The sequence below is a fragment of the Berghia stephanieae genome, chromosome 1, assembly GCF_034508935.2.
Source record: "Berghia stephanieae isolate SIO BIC M18660-M18661 chromosome 1, UCSD_Bste_1.3, whole genome shotgun sequence".
Classification (NCBI taxonomy): Eukaryota; Metazoa; Mollusca; class Gastropoda; order Nudibranchia; family Aeolidiidae; genus Berghia; species Berghia stephanieae.
Window position 1 is genome coordinate 8,064,495 of NC_088360.1, and position 17,971 is coordinate 8,082,465.

A 17,971-nucleotide genomic window follows, 5' to 3' on the forward strand; every position below is an offset into this window, starting at 1 on the left:
ACAGTATGTACCTCCCTGCCCACTATGGGAGGTCAGGATCCCCACTCAGTTGGTGAAGAAAAAAATGTGAATCACATACAAGTTGCGTAATATGTTGGGAACAGTACATTATCATGTATGATGTTAACAAAGCATATTTACCACATATTTCATCCCCCTTATAATGTAAGTGATCAGATGTTGATGAACTGTGATGCACATCAATCAAATTTGAACAAGAAAAAGTAATGTTTCTTTAAAGGCATCCATCTACCCAATCTGGCATGCGTTTTATTATAGTAACATCATTTAACCTTTACCAGTTTATAAAGTATCTTCATTCTCAATTGATTATTTATTTATATTAAAAACATTCTAATGCACCTGGCGAAGAACCATGGAGAAATAATTAAAGGAAGCAGGCCTGTCCTGAAATACAGCCACTGCAAAAGCAGCCCATCGCAAAAAAATGGTGAATACCCTATGTTCCTCAAGGCCAAAAGAGGATTAAGTAAGTAATGCAAGAATTCTATTATAAGTGTATTATCGACACATAGCATATATCTGCTTGTTATTCATCTATACTTTTAAGAATTTTAATATTCTTTGCCAATTTTTATTTAATTTTTTTACATTTCATATTTGTTTTTGTTTTTAAGGGTTTTACAGCGCTTGCAACACCGTTAGGTCATATCAGCGCCAGTAAAAAGGGAGAATATGGGATAGTAAAAAGTTCTACAATTACAATTAAAGCAACCAAGAAAAGGTCAAAGGGGAATTGGTTCAAATAGGAAACAGATGTAGATTCCAAGAACACACTGTCAAAGTACTTAGTTTGAGATCACCTATAAGTCTCATCCAGACACGAGCACAAAATCCAACGAAGAGGAATACATCCAAATGCTTACATTACACATTCAAAATAACAAATATAATACATAATAGAGTGATGATTTACAAGGAAAAAAATATGATCTCCCAAAACAATAACTAGGCATTTGACTGTTTCTCTCCCAGCTAGAACTCCGGCCAGGGTCAGGACAAAACCAAGTAATCTCATTCCAAGACAAAGACAGAAAGCATGTTGGAAAACAGATATAAGGGGATAGAAGACACAGTATTTCCCTCCCTGCCCACTATGGGAAGTCTGGAAACATTTGATATTTTTTCTTACATCTTACCGAATTGTGTTGTATTACAGAATTATAATTTCCATGCAAGGATGAATAAAGTATATCTTATCTTATGTTTTAACCAATTCTGCGTTCAATATTGCTTGGTTCAAACAGAGAAAACGACAAAGTAGAGAAAGTGTTCCAAAATTTTTAAGGGATTTTTCAAATTGATGTACTGTTTTGATTTTATTAGAATCATTAGTCTGATATTATGAAATATAAAGCAATTCAATCAGCATTACACCAACTGTATACCTTTTATTTTTAATACAGTGCAGAGTGGATATATCGACAATGCTTATATCGAAAGCATGCTTAGATTGACATAAAATCAAAGTCCCGTTTTTTTTTCACTATTTAACATTAGTTAATAAGGATCGCCTATATCAACATCAATTTTACCTCAAGACGGTTATATTGACAATGCAAATCATTGATACCTGCAATAATTTGTTGAAAAAAAAAAAAATAGAATGCAATTTATATACGGCCAATATAATCTGCAATGAAGTAAAACAAACCAGCCAAAGATTGTTTGTTTTTAAGGGTTTTACGGCGCTTGCAACACATTAAGGTCATATCAGCGCCAGTAAAAAGGAAGAAAATGGGATAGTAAAAAGTTCTAGAACTACAATTAAAGCACAAAAGAAAAGGTAAGACAAAGGGGAATTGGTTCAAATAGGCAACAGATGTAGATTCCAAGAGCACACCGCCAAAGTACTTAGTTTGAGATCACCTAAAAGTCTCATCCAGACACAAGCACAGGTCCCAACTAAAAGGAATACACTCAAATGTTTACCAATCATAAAATATAATATGTAAACTAAACATAATACAATGCATAACAGAGAGATGATTTACAAGGAAAAAAATATCATCTCCCAAAACTATAACTATACATTCGACTGTTTCCCTCCCAGCCAAGGAACTCCGGCAAGGATCAGGACAAAACTATGAAATCTCATTCCAAGATAATGACAGGAAACAATTGGAAAACGGGTATGGGGGATAGAAGACACAGCATGTACCAGCCAAAGAAAATACAGAGATATCCCATTGTGATGTCAAATAACAGTTATATAAAATGTAAGATTATTGTCCAATGACACCTCGTTCATTGATCAGAAATGTGATATCAGCAGTCAAGTCTAGTCCCGGCCATGCCAGAATTTCTCTGTACTGATACCAGTATTGGGAATTCCGATATCAATATTACTTGGCTTTCAACAAATAGGCTAACAAGAATCACTCCCCGCACCACCCACTACAAGTGAGACTGTAAGCTGCCCAGCAAATCCCGGTCTGGAACGGAGACTGAGTGTTGGTAAATGAGACAGACCTCATAACCCTCCCACAAATACCAAATAAAAAAAAAACAACTCTTTCTCAATTTCTCTAATATGCAGTGCCAATGCTCATCTTCTCGGTCTCAATATTACCGGCAAGGTCAATGCCACTGTTACCAGTAATCAATCTCGATAGTTTTAGAAAAAGCCATTGTTGCCGATGTGGAGTCAGTTGAGAATAGAGCACCATCTGGACCAGTTTCTGGCCATACCACTATAGTAGCTATGTTTTGCACAGCAATTTCATGAGAGTGCTTATTTATTTGACGTCCTTGTTAGTGCACAGGAAACGGTTCATATATAAAACAATTATTGGCCTTGAGACAGACCACAGTAACCAACTTTTTAAAGTCAGATTAACCAGTAGATTTTTGACAAATTAGAACATGGAATTTGTGACACACCTTCAAATGTGCTTGGACAAACATAGTTACACTGTAGTTGTTTATAAAATAACGTTAATGAAACAGACCTCTCTCTGATCAGTGTTTTTGTTTTCATACCGGCAATTGGGTGATTACTTAACACACGGTTTTCTCGATCATATTATACATTTTTAGGTATACATTGTTTTCTGTGTTGGGTCTATGGATCAAGCTGTAGAACAATGGGTATTTTACTAAGATACATACCATCGATAGTGAAATCTGTGTAGTTCGCTATGTTTACCAATCACTGTCATTGTTTACATTATAAGGCATGGTTATGTTCCCTTCCACTAGGTGTCTATAAAGTGAATCATCATAAATTTCAAAATTGTTCCTTTTAAGGCCACCAAATCATCATGATTAACTTCCATTGTTAATATCTCGCATTTTCTCATTTTTTCCCTTTCATTTTATTTAATGACTGATATATCGACATCATGTCTTCATTTTACTGCAGTCCCGATGATGTTGATATATCTGTCCTCAACTGTATATTACTTCAGTTAGGAATCATTGTGTCTGAGTATCAAAATGTACAATGATAATTATATATAAAACCCTTTTAATTTTTTATGTTTATTAGTTATTGTATACTGCTTAAACAAATTAAATAGGGTTTGGAAATAAAAACTAAAACTCCCATGAAAACAAATCAAGCCAATCTAATCGAATAGGTTTCGATGAGCAAAGCATATCTGTCCATTACACAAGCCTCCAGCAAAGGCATGATTTTACCAACAGAATGTGTTTATGTTATTATTAGATCAATATTACAATTAATAATGATAGCTATCTTTCATGATAAAGATTGTCAGGTTATTACTTTTCAAAGTTTCTTTAAAACTCGCCTCACATGGAGTATATTTATATCGAAATTACACAGCATATCATTTCATAATTTTTTTTGTTTTGGTAAATGTGCGTAAGAGAAAAATTACTGGATATCCCGAAAGAAAAAGAATGTTAGAAAACGGAGATGATGCCTAATGATCAAGAGACTAAATGCATGTAATTGTTTTGGGGTATTTTTCATCTACCCACTGATCCCCAACACCAAAGTGGGAAATCGTAATGTGAGGTATAAATTGTCAGTCCCAGCTTGTCTTTTGTTTTGGTTTTGTTCTTTTAAATCCAATAAGAAATACTGGTGTCATAGAGATTAGGAGCAAACATCGAAATGGGATTTACGTCAGTGGAGGGAGAAAGAGAGAATGTGTTAATTATTATTACTCTTACTATAAAATTATTAGCACATATTGAATGATAATTAAGAGGTCCCCAGATGGTGTAATGGGTACAACAAGGACATATGGACTTTGCATCGTAGAAAAATAGAGGTATGTGTGACCTTGGGCAAGTCATCTCACACTCACTAACAGCTATGTTCTTACAGCGATCACAACTATCTTTGGCAGTTTACAAAAAAATTAATAAGAGCAGAAAATGACAAAATCTGTAACATGCCTTACAACTACACAGTACAAAAAAAAAAAAGAAAAAAATATGGCACATGTGTAAATGTGTGTTAAATCATCATTATGAGCATATTTGTGACCCACAGCCTCAATTTGGTATTATGATGGAGTGAACCAGATTCAAATAATTAAATATGAAGTGAAAAGTTTTGAATTACCAAATTTGAGTTCTAGGTAGTTTGTAAAACTACATTCATTTTTCACATTGGAGCATATCTATTTAAATAAAATTTAATAATTTACACATAAAAGTTCATTCTCAGTATCAGGTACAGTCCACTCCAAAAAATCACAACTCGGTTAATCCCAACTTTCGGTTAATGGCACCAATTCCCAAGAAATGGAATTAATTCTTTATAAAAGTCATGGATTAATTGCAACAAATTTCGGTTAATCGCAACAAATTTTTGAACTCAAAATGTGGCAAATTCAAGAAATAATAAAAATCTAATGGTCAAATTTTATCATGGACGAAATCATGACAGGTTGAAGAATCGAGCGTGGGCGGGGTTTAATGCTACAGTAGTGCGTCACCACTAAATTAGACAAAAGAGGGTGAAGTTTTGCAATATGGGTTTGTGCAGTCATCCGTGACCATTAGCTGGGAGGAGAGGAGGGTGGGCATAGTCCAGACAACAGGTAGACAATGACAGTTGTAAGGAGAGACTGAGCTATATCCTTGGTTTTGGGATTGACAACTGTGCATTGGTCAGCTTATTGTCGCTCATCACATATAATCTCTTTCGACTCTTACAAATGTTGATAACAAAAGAGTGAAAGTAAACCCAATCTGAATAAGATGTCGGCCTGCATCAAAGCTGCTTTTGCTTGTCAAAATCTATACAGGACTGCTGTATGGTTTTTGTTTCAATCAAATTGCTTAGTTTGTGGTGTAAAAGGAACAATGTTACAACAACTGGTTTGATTTTACCATATATGGTATGAAACTGACTTGTGGTCAAATCAAAATTGCTATAAAGACTTAAAACACGTTATGGTGAAAATAGTTTCCCATCATTTTATCTGAAATCAACCAAAGATACTGTAGCTTGAAAAAAACAAAAACATGAAGACTGAGAAACCATGGCTTTCCATAACAATAACAAGAGGAACGATATCGCATTACAGAAAAAAAAATATCAAAGCATCAATGAGTTCAATCTATCTCCTAAACCAACAGACAGAACTTGTCAAAAAACATGGCATCTTGAAAAATATTGCAATAGTAGAGAGGAATTTCAACTTTGGTTAATCGCAACATTTTCAACAAGGTGTTGCGATTATCCGGAAAGGACTGTATAACCAAATATAATACCAAATTGACACAGTGGCTCACAATTTATGAAGCTATACAAAAAAACAAAAACAAAAAAGCCCAAATCAAAGTCACACATGACACAACAGAGATAGATGCAGGCCAAAACAAACAAAACTTGTCAATGATGTTTTTTTTTTCATGAAATTGGAATATCACAGGCAAACGAAAATTTGCCACTATATTGAACAAAACAAGTTTTAACCAATTTTTCATATACCATGACCTTTGCTTTGCCCTGCATTATTAAATCACTCTCAGTTGACCAATTCTTGTGGAATTCAAAGTTGACCTTCAACATGTTGTGATAAGATTCTAAGCTTTAAACCGTAAATTATAATAATTTAAAAACCAACATATATCTATATGATAAAATCCTGCAGAAGGATACAAGTGAACAATATTTCATTATTGTTGGTTTGCATAACAATGTAATATTATATTAAAAATATATATGTTTATTAAAAAAAGAAATAATAATAACAGAATTAAACAATCCCAAAAAGTAACTCTACTTATCTTGAACATTAACCATCTAGAGATATAACTGCCCAATTTCCATATACCATCCAACTTGAATCTTTCTTCTGCACTTCTTCCGCTAGTCCTGGCTTGAGTCCAACAACAGTATTAGCCTTTACAGTGCGAAGGGAACAGACTGCAGTGGGATGGAATCCTCGCAAACCGTAAGAAAAGCTTGTCGTTGTATCCCATTTCAAATCGGATACAAGTTTTCTATAATTCAAATCGCCTTTAAAAATAGCTAAATCAGTCTGACCAAGTTTTGAATACAGATTTGGGCACAAAGATTCCATTTTGTAGAAACTATGAGGCAGGGTCCAGAAAGAGTTGTATTGGAATGTCATGGTATCATCCTGCAAACGACGTCTCCACAATTGACAAAGCCCATTCATAGCTTCATTATTCACTGTTTCCATCTGTTGGAAGACCCAGGTGACATCAGCCTCTGTGACATCTGAGACGTACCAAGGAAATGCCTTACCATGAAAATGAATACTGGATGCCAGTCCACTTGAAAGGAGGAATTCGGCTAGGCACATGTCGGTCATAAATTCAAAACCTGCATTGTCCAGGACATATGTAATCTTAGCTGAAATGTTAAAAATAAAGGATAAAGGAATTAAATTTATATAGAATTTCAAATGTTATTCAAAGCATGTTTAATTTACTTTAGCTTAAACTTTAGCTTAATTTGATCTGATGGTCTTACCTTGCCTTTCAAAAGATATGTATTGTTTTAAAAAGCTGTTTTCTTATCATTTCTTTCATTGAAACAATTATTTAATTGAAAATAACAAGTTAAAAGATACAATGGAAAAACGAATCTATGTTTGTGTTGACATTTTAATTGATAAATAATTCTACTGAAACAGGAGGTGCCAGAATACAAGAGTTCTGTTAACATATTACAGAAAGAAACAATGTATAAATAAATGCTCACAGAGATGAAGTGACCAAGCGGTTAAAGCGTTGAACTGCAACCTAGGCTTCCGGGATTTTGCTCCACTTCAAATGCTTTATTTTTTCCTTGATGGGGGTGCCTCTGCAACAGTAACTTATATTGCCTTGGAAAAGGGCATTTGTTTTTAACTAAATGGATAAATATTAACGATATCAAACATTTCTATTTCTAACAAAAGTAAATGTAGTACCTCCTATACCACCCAAAGATTTCTGCTTGTCCCTTAACAGTTTTAGGATATTGTCCCCATCATCTGCTAGAACATAAGGCATCAATCTTGCAAGCTGATCTAATGGATTTCCTGTAGGATTGTTGTCATGTCCAGCAGATACAGACAGATCACATTTGTTGCCCCATAATGCCATCTGGAAGTTTAAAAAATTATAATAACCACAGTTGTAAAATAGCGAACCAATCCTGTAGCAGCAAGTCATTTATCTTTTATCAGAAGGTTGGAGTTCAAATCTCAGAGGCCGCACTATATCTTGTATATAGTAATCTCCGAATTTTGATAACTTTGTCCCATATACAGTGAACCCCAGGATAACAACATCGCATGGGACTAGAAAATCATGTTGTTCAGTGATGATACTCACAAAAAGTCAAAAAGGAGGAAAAGTCTCGGAAAAACGGAAAACTCACCTAGAACATTCTTGCACCACAGGAAAGTAGGCAGGATGACTTCTTTTGAGTACAATTTTAAAACGCCCAGAGTCCAGTAAAAGGAGGAAATTTTTTATATATATACTTTTTTTTTTAAAAAGGAGGTATTTTTTAAAGATTTATTATATAAAAAAAAAAGTAAAAGGAGGAAATGAAGGAAATATCCGCGGATCGAGGATCTGAGGAGGAAAACCGAGGAAAGGAAAGAAAACTGCGGATTTCCGCGGATCCGCGGAAAAGTATCATCACTAGTTGTTATTCCAGGGTTGTCAAGATGGTGGAAAAAGGGGGTGTGAGGAGACTTGTGGGAATGATGATGCGATGGACAGACCAGTGATAAACATGTCTTAACCATTTTGGAATATGTATTTTCCTGTTGATAGAGATTTTACCAGTTACACTATCCCTTTCACTTTCACTCTCCAATGTGTATTGTCATTTTTAAATTGTAAATAGTGTTCAACTGACTCTTCACAGGCTACTTTGAAGACTATAAGAAAGTGACAAATTAAGGAGCAGGCATTGGTATAAGATAAAGATCTGATAAAAATGTGTCGGGTACCTTTTCATACACATCTTTTCAAATCTTTCATTTAAAGACAAAGCTATGTTGCTGTTTAACTCTATTGAGCCAACCATTGCTCGCTTGAAAATCTGCCAAGCCTGTCCACAATAATTTTTGCCTGCTCACAGATGATGGGGCCAGAAGTCTGTGCATTTGAGGCGGTGTCAAACTGTTGTTTTCGTAACAATCGCCACAAAAATACTCCAAGGTTAAGCCATTAAAATAAAGTGATGACAAACTCATTTTTCATTAGACGGACATCTCATTGACAGGAAAAAAAGTCTTTATTGGCTAAGACGTTGGTCGCAAAATTAGGCTTCATTTTTTTTGGTATCAAGCGTTCTTGTCAACTGCTGATTATTGCTATTATATCAATGTCACTAAACAGGGGTTTTACAAAAATGTATGTCGCTTTTTTGGGATTTTAATTACTAATAACGTATAGCAAACAAAAAAACCCCCCAAAAAACAGGACCAGAGGTCAATGTCTCTATCCAGAGGTACTGCCTTAAAAAAAATCTAAAATGCGTTTTTAAAGGTTTTATACCTAACAACCAATTCAATCAACTCCCACCCATCAATAGGTTTTATGCTAACTGCAATGTGTCTATAAGGTTGATGACTAAAAGTCAAAAACGTCCACACTATTTGCCTTGGTTTATTAAATTGAAGCTTCAAATTCACCATTACTTGTTTGACAATGCAAGTTTTTAGGGATAAATCTATATCACTATTCACAGATTTGCGAGTGGTTAAAAGAGTTGCAGCAAGGGTCTACCAAAGACTTGCCAACCAACTTTAGTCATTTGAAAAGATTTATCATACTTTACAAAATATTTATGCTAATTTTCTCATGTTTTTCCCCCAATAAGCAACCATCCATATTTCTTACTTACTTACTTACTTATCTGAACCAGCGACCACCTGAGCTCTAGCCCTTCGGTCTTGTGCCATGACGTAGAAGTTAGATGTCTTTTGTAGTTGTTCCAGGTGACTATAAAGTGTGTTACTGATGCTTGGATTTGGTGGGAGGAATGTGCATCTCAGGTCTTCAAGAGGTTGACATTCAAGCAAGTGGTGTGTTACTGTTTCATTGGGGTGTTGACATAGGGGGCAGGAAGGGGATGTGTCTTTTGTAATTTTGCTTAAATGGTTGTTGAGCGGTAAGTGTTGTGTTCTTAGTTGAAAGATGATGCTTTGCTGGTGTCTTCTGAGCTTATTTAGGCAATCAGTCTTTACAGGAGTGGTCATATGGGAAAACATCTACCCGTGGTGCTCATTGCCCAACTGTTCATCCATTCTTCTCTCTTATTTGTTTTGATTATTTGTTTCGCTGTGTCTAAGGATACTGGAATTGATGGTTGTAAAAGTGTTGATCCGAGTCTGGCTAGTCTGTCTGCATTGTCATTTCCTGGTATATTTGAATGTCCCGGTATCCACTGGAGAGATAAGTCTACTCTGTGTGTTGTAAGGAATTCATCTAGTTGAGATCTTAAACTATTGAACGTTGAGGAGAGTTTATCTAAATCGAGAGCTTGGAGAACCGATTTGGAGTCTGTGAAGATGACAGTGTTTTGAAGTTTTGAAGGGTTTAGTTGGAAAACAGAAGAGAGGTGTCGCAGTGAGGCTTCTATTGTAACTGCCTCTGCCTCATAGTTTGAGCAGGAGCTTCCGCAAGAATTGTGGATTATCCATATATTTCAAATCTAACATTCACCAAATTTATATAGACTTATCAAGCTAATAGAGGAAAATCCTGAAATTCCGATCATCCATCTGGCTACTCAAGATTCTCATCTAGATGAAGACATTATTTAACAACTTTTAATCATTTTTCCCCCTTCTTGTAACAAACTCCGACTTTTTGCATTTAGCATAATTTAGTCAATATTAGCATATTGGGGGGTGAAGTGGCCGAGTGGTTAAGGCATTGCACTGTGATCAGGATGACCCGGGTTCGAGCCCCGCTTCAGGCACTTTCGTTTTTTTCCTTGAGCAAGATTATCAATCCCTCACTTGGACAACATGGGTGATTCCTGTTGACATCAGACATCTTGTTTGATGAGTTATCTATATTCCTTCGTGGAATGCCTAGGCGACGATATCTTATGATATCGTGGCGCAAAAGGCATAATTTTTAATTTTTTTATTACCATATTTTGGAATTCAAAGTGTATTAAAATATCAAAAACAAGGTGCCACTATTATAAGTCGCTTCTAAAAAGATGTTTAAAAATAAAATTATTCTTATAGAATATGATCTCATTTGATTTAAGCTTGATGACGACAAGGTAAAATGTAAAAAGTAAATAAACATATACATATATTCTTACCAGCAAGAATTCCTTAAAATGGCTATTATAGTCATCCACTGACTTGGGATCACCTTTGACTAATCCATATAAATACGTCATGATTGATGAAATTGATTCATATGAGCTATTATAGGCACTTTGCTTTTGCTCTTCAAATACATCCAACGATTTGTAGCATGAACTGAAATAGTAAACACATGAAGACGTACAGTAAAATCACAATGATGCTTTTCCAATCAACTCATTAAAATAATGCAGAAGTGAAAGAAATATGTGGCTGCATATGAAAATGTGTGCAACTTGCTTGAATAGCTTTTGGCCCTGGTCCCTCAAATGTTTAGGTTACATCTTGCTCTCTCTGACTGACTCCAGATTGTTCCATGTCCTGAGTGAAAAATGGATAAAGTATTTCGAAAGGATACAGCCAAAAACACGAGCAGCAAAATAAAAAGTGCAGGAGGAATATACCCAAAAGAATAAGGAAGTAAAAGGACTTATCAGGAAAGATAAAAACAGACTATATGAAGAAATTTCGAAACAAGCAGAGATTGGTGCAGGAAAAGAGAGACTTATACCTTTTCACAAAGAAATTAGCTAATAATTTCCAACAAAAAATAAGCCTATTAGAGACAAACAAGGAAATATACTTAAAACACCAGAAGAGCGGTGAAGAAGATGGGCAGAGCATTTTTCCAAACTTCTCAACAGACAAGCCCCAGACAATTTTAAAAACACACCGCCAGCTAAAGATGTTGTCAATTAAATGTGAAAAACCCTCAAAAACGGAGATTAGAAAATCTATATCGATACTAAAGGATGGAAGAATTTTAAAGAAGGCATTGATACTTCAGTCGATATGCTACACGAGATATTCGCCCAAATATGGGACGAGGATGACATTCATAGGGATTAGAAAGAAAGGATAGGATCATTGTAAAAATAATAAAAACAGGTGATGATTAAAACAATCAGAAGTGAAAGAAATGTGTGGCTGCATAAGAAAGTGTGTGCAACTTGCTTGAATAGTTCTCCCTCTCGCATTTATCTCCGCAAAATTGGGCTTGAACAATTGTGCTTCAGGAGAACAAAAACCCTCTGTAATTATTTGGCCATTCCAATGAGAGGAACAGACGAAAAATCTGGGCAGCAGATTGAATCCTGATTATTACAAATCCTGCAAAAATGGATAAAGTAGTTCAAAAGACCAAAAATGCTGCGACTTAGAATAATATGCAAAATTATACTTGTAAATGCTCAAAGAGTATCCCTACTTATGTCAATGAAATAATCAGTTGAAAAAATGTATATAATGGCAGAAATTGAGAAGTAATACATGTAACGAAGTTGTTTTTTTTTTTCAACCAGACTGCATACTGAATTCCAGTTTATGTCGCCTTGTTGTCTTGTGGTATGTCACACACGTCTAGGGCCTTGTGTGTCAAAGAGTCAAGTCCCGTTGTAGGCAGTGCAAAGTCATTGGAAAAGGCTTTTTTTCTAAAATGTTCTCACTATACTCAGTTGTAAAATGAGTGCATGCCTTGAAAAAGTGTCTATGTCAAAAAGAAATGTGTAAAAATGTATCATTCTACATATTAGTATTGTTGTTGGCTGGGGACTCCTGGTAAAGCAGCATGAACAGATTGATTTTTTAAAATTTTGTGCCTTGATCTTTTAAAAAAAAACCCAACCTCATTTGAACAGCTTCTTGGACACGGCGGTACAAGTAACACTCCATCCAAAGCCATTCACTGTCAAACCATTTCATGGGCTCTCCGTTTATCTCCACTTGTCTCTCCAAGTTCTCATTCCAAGCTACAGCATCAGGCCCATCATCCTTCAATGGTGCAGCTGGTTTGTTGGTCATTATTTCATGACGTAACATTGACATTGCCCCAATGACAGTTTTTAGTTGTTCATCACAATTCTATCGTTGAAGAACATAAGTAACAATAAGATAAAGGAATAAAGATTGTGTAAGCTTTCATTTAATTAAGGCTATCTATTTAAAGAACATAAATACAAAACTGTCTAAGTTGTACAAGTATGGAACAAAAAATTAAACTTTCAATAAAGGCTAAAATCCATTATAAGAAACAATTAATTAAGAAGCAAAACATTCTACAGTCAGCAAAAAAAAACAAAAACTAACTGATTAATCATCTCCTTCTGCATCATTATGTAGCATATTGTAATGTCATTCAAAGTGTCGGGGAATGGATTATATTCCTTGGCAATTCCTTGCCAACACACGAGAACATTGAACAGATCAAATCATACCAAGGTAGTCTAAGAAATACATCCTATAATGAAAAAGAGCAGTTTGTAGATCCCAATGCTGATTAAAGATCACAAATAATAATATAATGACAATCCAGAAAATTCCAAAATGTGAATGGTTAACAAACACTTAATACTGAACATAGATACCACTCATGCCTTCTCACGTTTACTTTTAAATATTAGTAATTAAACAATAATGGAATATTCTAAAATAAAATACATCTCTCTAAGATAAATAAAACAACTTAAGACTACAGCAGATTTCTTTAGATTGTCATATACAGTGCAGAGCGGATATATCAACATGAAATCAAAGTCCGTATGTGGTCAATATAACTTGCAATGAAGTAAAACACAACAGTCAATGAAAATACAGTTATATCCCGCTGTGATGTCAAATAACAGTGAAATGAAATGTGAGATTATTGTCCAATGACATCCTGTTCATTGATCAGAGCCGTGATGTTAGTGGTCAAGTCTTGTCCCGGGCCATGCCAGCATTTCTCGGAACTGATACCAGTAATGGGTATTCCCGACATCAATATTACTTAGCTTTCAACAAATAAGCTAATGAGAACCGCTCCCCACACTACCCACTATGTGCGAGACTGTAAGCTGCCTGGTCTGGAACTGAGTGTTGGTAAATGAGACAGACCCATGATGTAACTATAGTAGAGGCTGTGGTATACGCATCTCGAGTGGGGGATGGTTAAGGCCATTGACAAAAATTTCATGAGGGCGCTTCCTTATTTGACATCCTTGTTAAAACTTGAGCAAAGCAGAATTCAGAATATTGGGGATAATGAAACCAGTCAGTCAGAGAATATGGAACAACAACCGCAAAACATTCTACTTTGGTCCAAGGACTGGCTTTGCAATCGAATGCAACAAGTTGTCATTGACAGAATTTCAAGCGAAAAATGTAATGTCTTATCAGGAGTACCGCAAGGAACAATACTTGGGCCTTTATGCTTCTTGATATCTATAAATGACCTTGGAAAAAAATTATCTCTACAAACAAGGCTTAAACTGTTCACAGACGATAGCCTACTTTTCATGACAATAGATAGTAGCACAGATACTACATGAACTCCAGAAAGATCTTGATTCCCTCCAGACGTGGTATACATGGCACATGAAGTCCCATCCATCAAATTGCTATGTCATGTCAATATCAAACAAGAAAGAGCCTTATACTCACAATTGCACAATGCAAATTTTCTCTTACAATATGTTGACTCCATAAAATGCCTTAACTCCATCTCAATAAGAAACTAAAGTGGAAAACCGATAGGGAACATATCACAGCAAAAGCAAGTAGGATGCTAGGGTTTCTGAAAAGGAACATAAACCAATGCCCATGAAGAATTAAAGCCCAGGCATACACAGCACTTATCAGACCAATATTAGAAAATGCCAGAGCCGTGTGCGACTCCCCACACAAAAAATGACATAGACAAGATTGAAAAAGTACAAAGAGCAGCTGCAAGATTTGCAGCCGGGATGCAAATCTAGAGACCCGAGTTGTGCCACGACCGCCCTCCAGTTACTTGAATGGAAACCATTGAAAAACCGGCGCAAGGTATCCCGTATTGTTACCTTACACAAACCATCAACAACCCAAACTCATCGATCATCATCCCAAACTACATAAAAAGCAAATCAGATAGGTACACTGCCCTTAGATACAATGAATCACAATACATACAACCATTTACAAGAACAGACACACAAACACAGCTTTTTCCCATGAACAATAAATGACTGGTTGTCCAGACATAGCGAATGTTGAACACTTGGAAACTTAAAGAATAGTTATAAATGTCTTTACTCATCAAAGTAATCTGTGACTGTTCCCGGTTTTGATTGGACTGTAACTGAACATTTGCAATGATGGGTCCGTATGGCCTTTTGCAAATGCAAGCCATTGAAGATTTGAAGATTTGTCAGTGTTGAGGAAAGGGTCCATATAATTATTCTTGGGATTTAGACAGACCACAAAAACAGACTTTTTAAAAGTAAAAAAAGTGAACCATCATAAATTTAAAAATCGGCCACATTTAAAGGCCACCAAATCATCAAGAGTGACTCCCCTTTTTAATTTCTTGCATTTTCTCATTTGTTTCCCTTTCATTTTATTAAATGACTGATATATCGACATCACACTTATATCGACATTTTACCGCCGTCCCGACGTTGTCAATATATTTGCCCTCGACTGTATATATATATATATATATATATATATATATATATATATATATATATATATATATATATATATATATATATGTACCAAAAAAAGTGAATGAATTTGACTTTTGAAAAATTAATATGATATCAATGCAGAAATCATTGCAAGTCAGAGGGAATTTCTGGAATGCTTTTCAATTGGCAATGTCTGAACTTACAGGCCCTTTGAATCTTTCCATCAAACGCTCTTTATTTCTATTCAGGGAATCAGCGATTCTTGCAATGATGACAGGCTTGCGGTCTTTAAAAGTTGTGTAAGCAACACATCTTTAAATAAAAAGAAATTAAAGTAAAATATTAGCATTCAGTGAAATGAATTATTGATTAAAAGTATTTAATAGAAGATAGAGTGATAATTGGTTGAACAGAAAATAAATCTTTGCAAATTGTATTGTAAAAAGACACTTTTTCCTTCTAACTTAAATCAACTGACTGAATTGTAAATTTGTAATGAGATTTTATACACATGTATATATCTTTTTATTAGATTCATATTTGCTTATTTATTTCATATCCTTACACTTGAACCTCTGTGATGTAGCAAACAATAGTTGTTAGTGTGAGTATTTGTTCTTAAGAACACATTTCTTTTGCAATTATAAGCCTTATTTTCTAAACAGAGTAATCAAATACGTTTAAAGCAGTGGTAATCACATATGTTTAAAGCAGTGCTCTTGTCATCACCTATGCCTTTATACATTCAAGCATGGAAATCTTGAAATCATGGAAATCTCAAACTCTGTGCAATTCCGTGTTTTAATCTCTCTATTTTGATAGTATTGGCAACACGAAAATCTCAAACAATTTCTGAGGCCAACACGGAAATTTCACGTAAAGTTCCAACAAACTGGACATTCCCTTGCGCGTCCAGTGAATTAAAAAAAAAAAGCTGCGATTCGTTTGTGTTGAATGGAAACGAAAGATGCCATCACTCTCCCTGTAGCACTAAGTGTCAGTTAATGTGTTACGCGCGTGTATGTGTGTGTGCCATATTTATGCGTGTGTGCATGCTGAACTGAGGTGAAATCGCGAAGCATGTTTGACCAGGGTCTTATGCACAACACCCATCACTCCATCGACTTCTTATATTAGACGACGTTACCTCACATTCTATTGTGTACCCGTACCATTATCATGACCAGTGCCAAAACAAACTTACCAGTACCAATGGGACGGGAGACTAGCAAGGCAGTGATTGCCTTAGATGGTAACTGTTACGTATCAAAATGATACAAGCGATTAGGGGTGGGGTAGATGGGGTTAGAGCATTATCATCTATTACATAGATGATGCTGTGTGAGAGCAATGCCCTCTCTCTTTAGCCTGCTATGGATGAGATGGAAGAGCGTGAGGGTGTGAGTGTGTAATCCACAATGCGATATGCTGGCTTTTTTTTTTGTTAAGCACACACAGTGGGAATTGCCATTCCATTTCTGTAATTGAACAAGACAAGACACACTAAACGCAACACCAGTAAAACTCGCTTCATAGTTGTGTAAAAGATGGTCCATGAAAGAAAATTGAATTGTCTCACTCTCAACTCTTGACCGAGTTCACAATAAGGGGAGTAATCATTATAATGTGACTTATATCAAAACCACCCACATTTACCCCCCTCATATCCTTTGTAAAATACTCAACTCGGAAAACTTGAAAACACAGAAATCTCAAACAAAAAGGCCCGGTCCCGACTTGTTCGAGATTTCCATGCTCAAGTGTATGTTGCTTCCATAGCAGGTACTGGAGGAGAGGAAGTTTCACCGTGCAGTTCCCCAAGGAAGAGTGGGACAATTTATGCATGTATGTGCAGAACAGAGTTTGTGATTGATAAAAGAGGACCCTGTTGACGTCTATTTGGTGGCTATGTGGTCTAGTGGTATGACATTTGCTTTCGGATCGGAAGGTCCTGGGTTCAAGCCTTGCTCAGCACATAGTTGAGTCCTTGGAAAAGGCTCATTCCCTCACTGTACTCAGGTATAAAATGAGTACCTGCTGTTAACAGTGTTGTCTCTGTCCAAAAAAGATTGTAATATCGCCTAACAGGCGTCATGTCTCGTTCTACATGTTACGTGTTGCTGTTCATCAGGGACCCTTTGTAAAGCGCTTTGAGCCCGTTTAGTGAATATTGCACTATATAAAAGCTCAATCATTTATTTCTGGGTTGTTTTCACCTGTTTTGACAACACAATAGACCACAAGTTCCCAACTCTTTTTCAAAGTTATTATTGTTATTATTATAATTATTATAGTCATTAGCATTATTATCTTTGTCATTATTATTAGATAATAATGCTAGTGATAATAATAATTTAATAATAAAATAATAATAATGATGATTTACTTTTAATGCAGTTAATTGAGAATGAGAGGTGATGATTTGTTTGATTGTAAAGAACTATGGATGGAGTTAGTAAGTTGTGATTGGAATTGGATGGGGGAGGAGACAAGTGGTTTGATAATAATCATGATGATAAGGCGGCCGAGTTTACTGGCCTATACTACCCTAAAATGAACTAAACGTCTATTTCCTTACTCTTTGTCTTTCGCCGACAATGGAGGAGGCAGCTGCGTCATTGTAAACGATGATAAATATACTGTTCTTCTCTCGAGATGGGGATAAAATTGCAAAAATAACTGAAGGAGGTCGACGGCGTCTTTCCCCTTCTTATCTACTTTCACTTTCCTTTTCTAATA

The 17,971-nt window shown here is 35.5% G+C and overlaps 1 protein-coding gene across 1 annotated transcript; it reads right to left on the reverse strand.

The window, feature by feature from the left end:
• Positions 1-620: 620 nt before the first annotated feature.
• LOC144967197 (damage-control phosphatase ARMT1-like) lies at positions 621-17,948 on the reverse strand. Its single transcript, XM_078904131.1, has 6 exons — positions 17,811-17,948; positions 15,436-15,544; positions 12,433-12,668; positions 10,763-10,925; positions 7,392-7,566; positions 621-6,829 (listed from the first exon to the last, which is right to left on the reverse strand). Exons 1-6 carry the CDS (start codon positions 17,849-17,851, stop codon positions 6,246-6,248), a joined length of 1,308 nt encoding a protein of 435 aa, XP_078760257.1. The 5' UTR covers positions 17,852-17,948; the 3' UTR covers positions 621-6,245.
• Between the last annotated feature and the right edge of the window lie 23 nt (positions 17,949-17,971).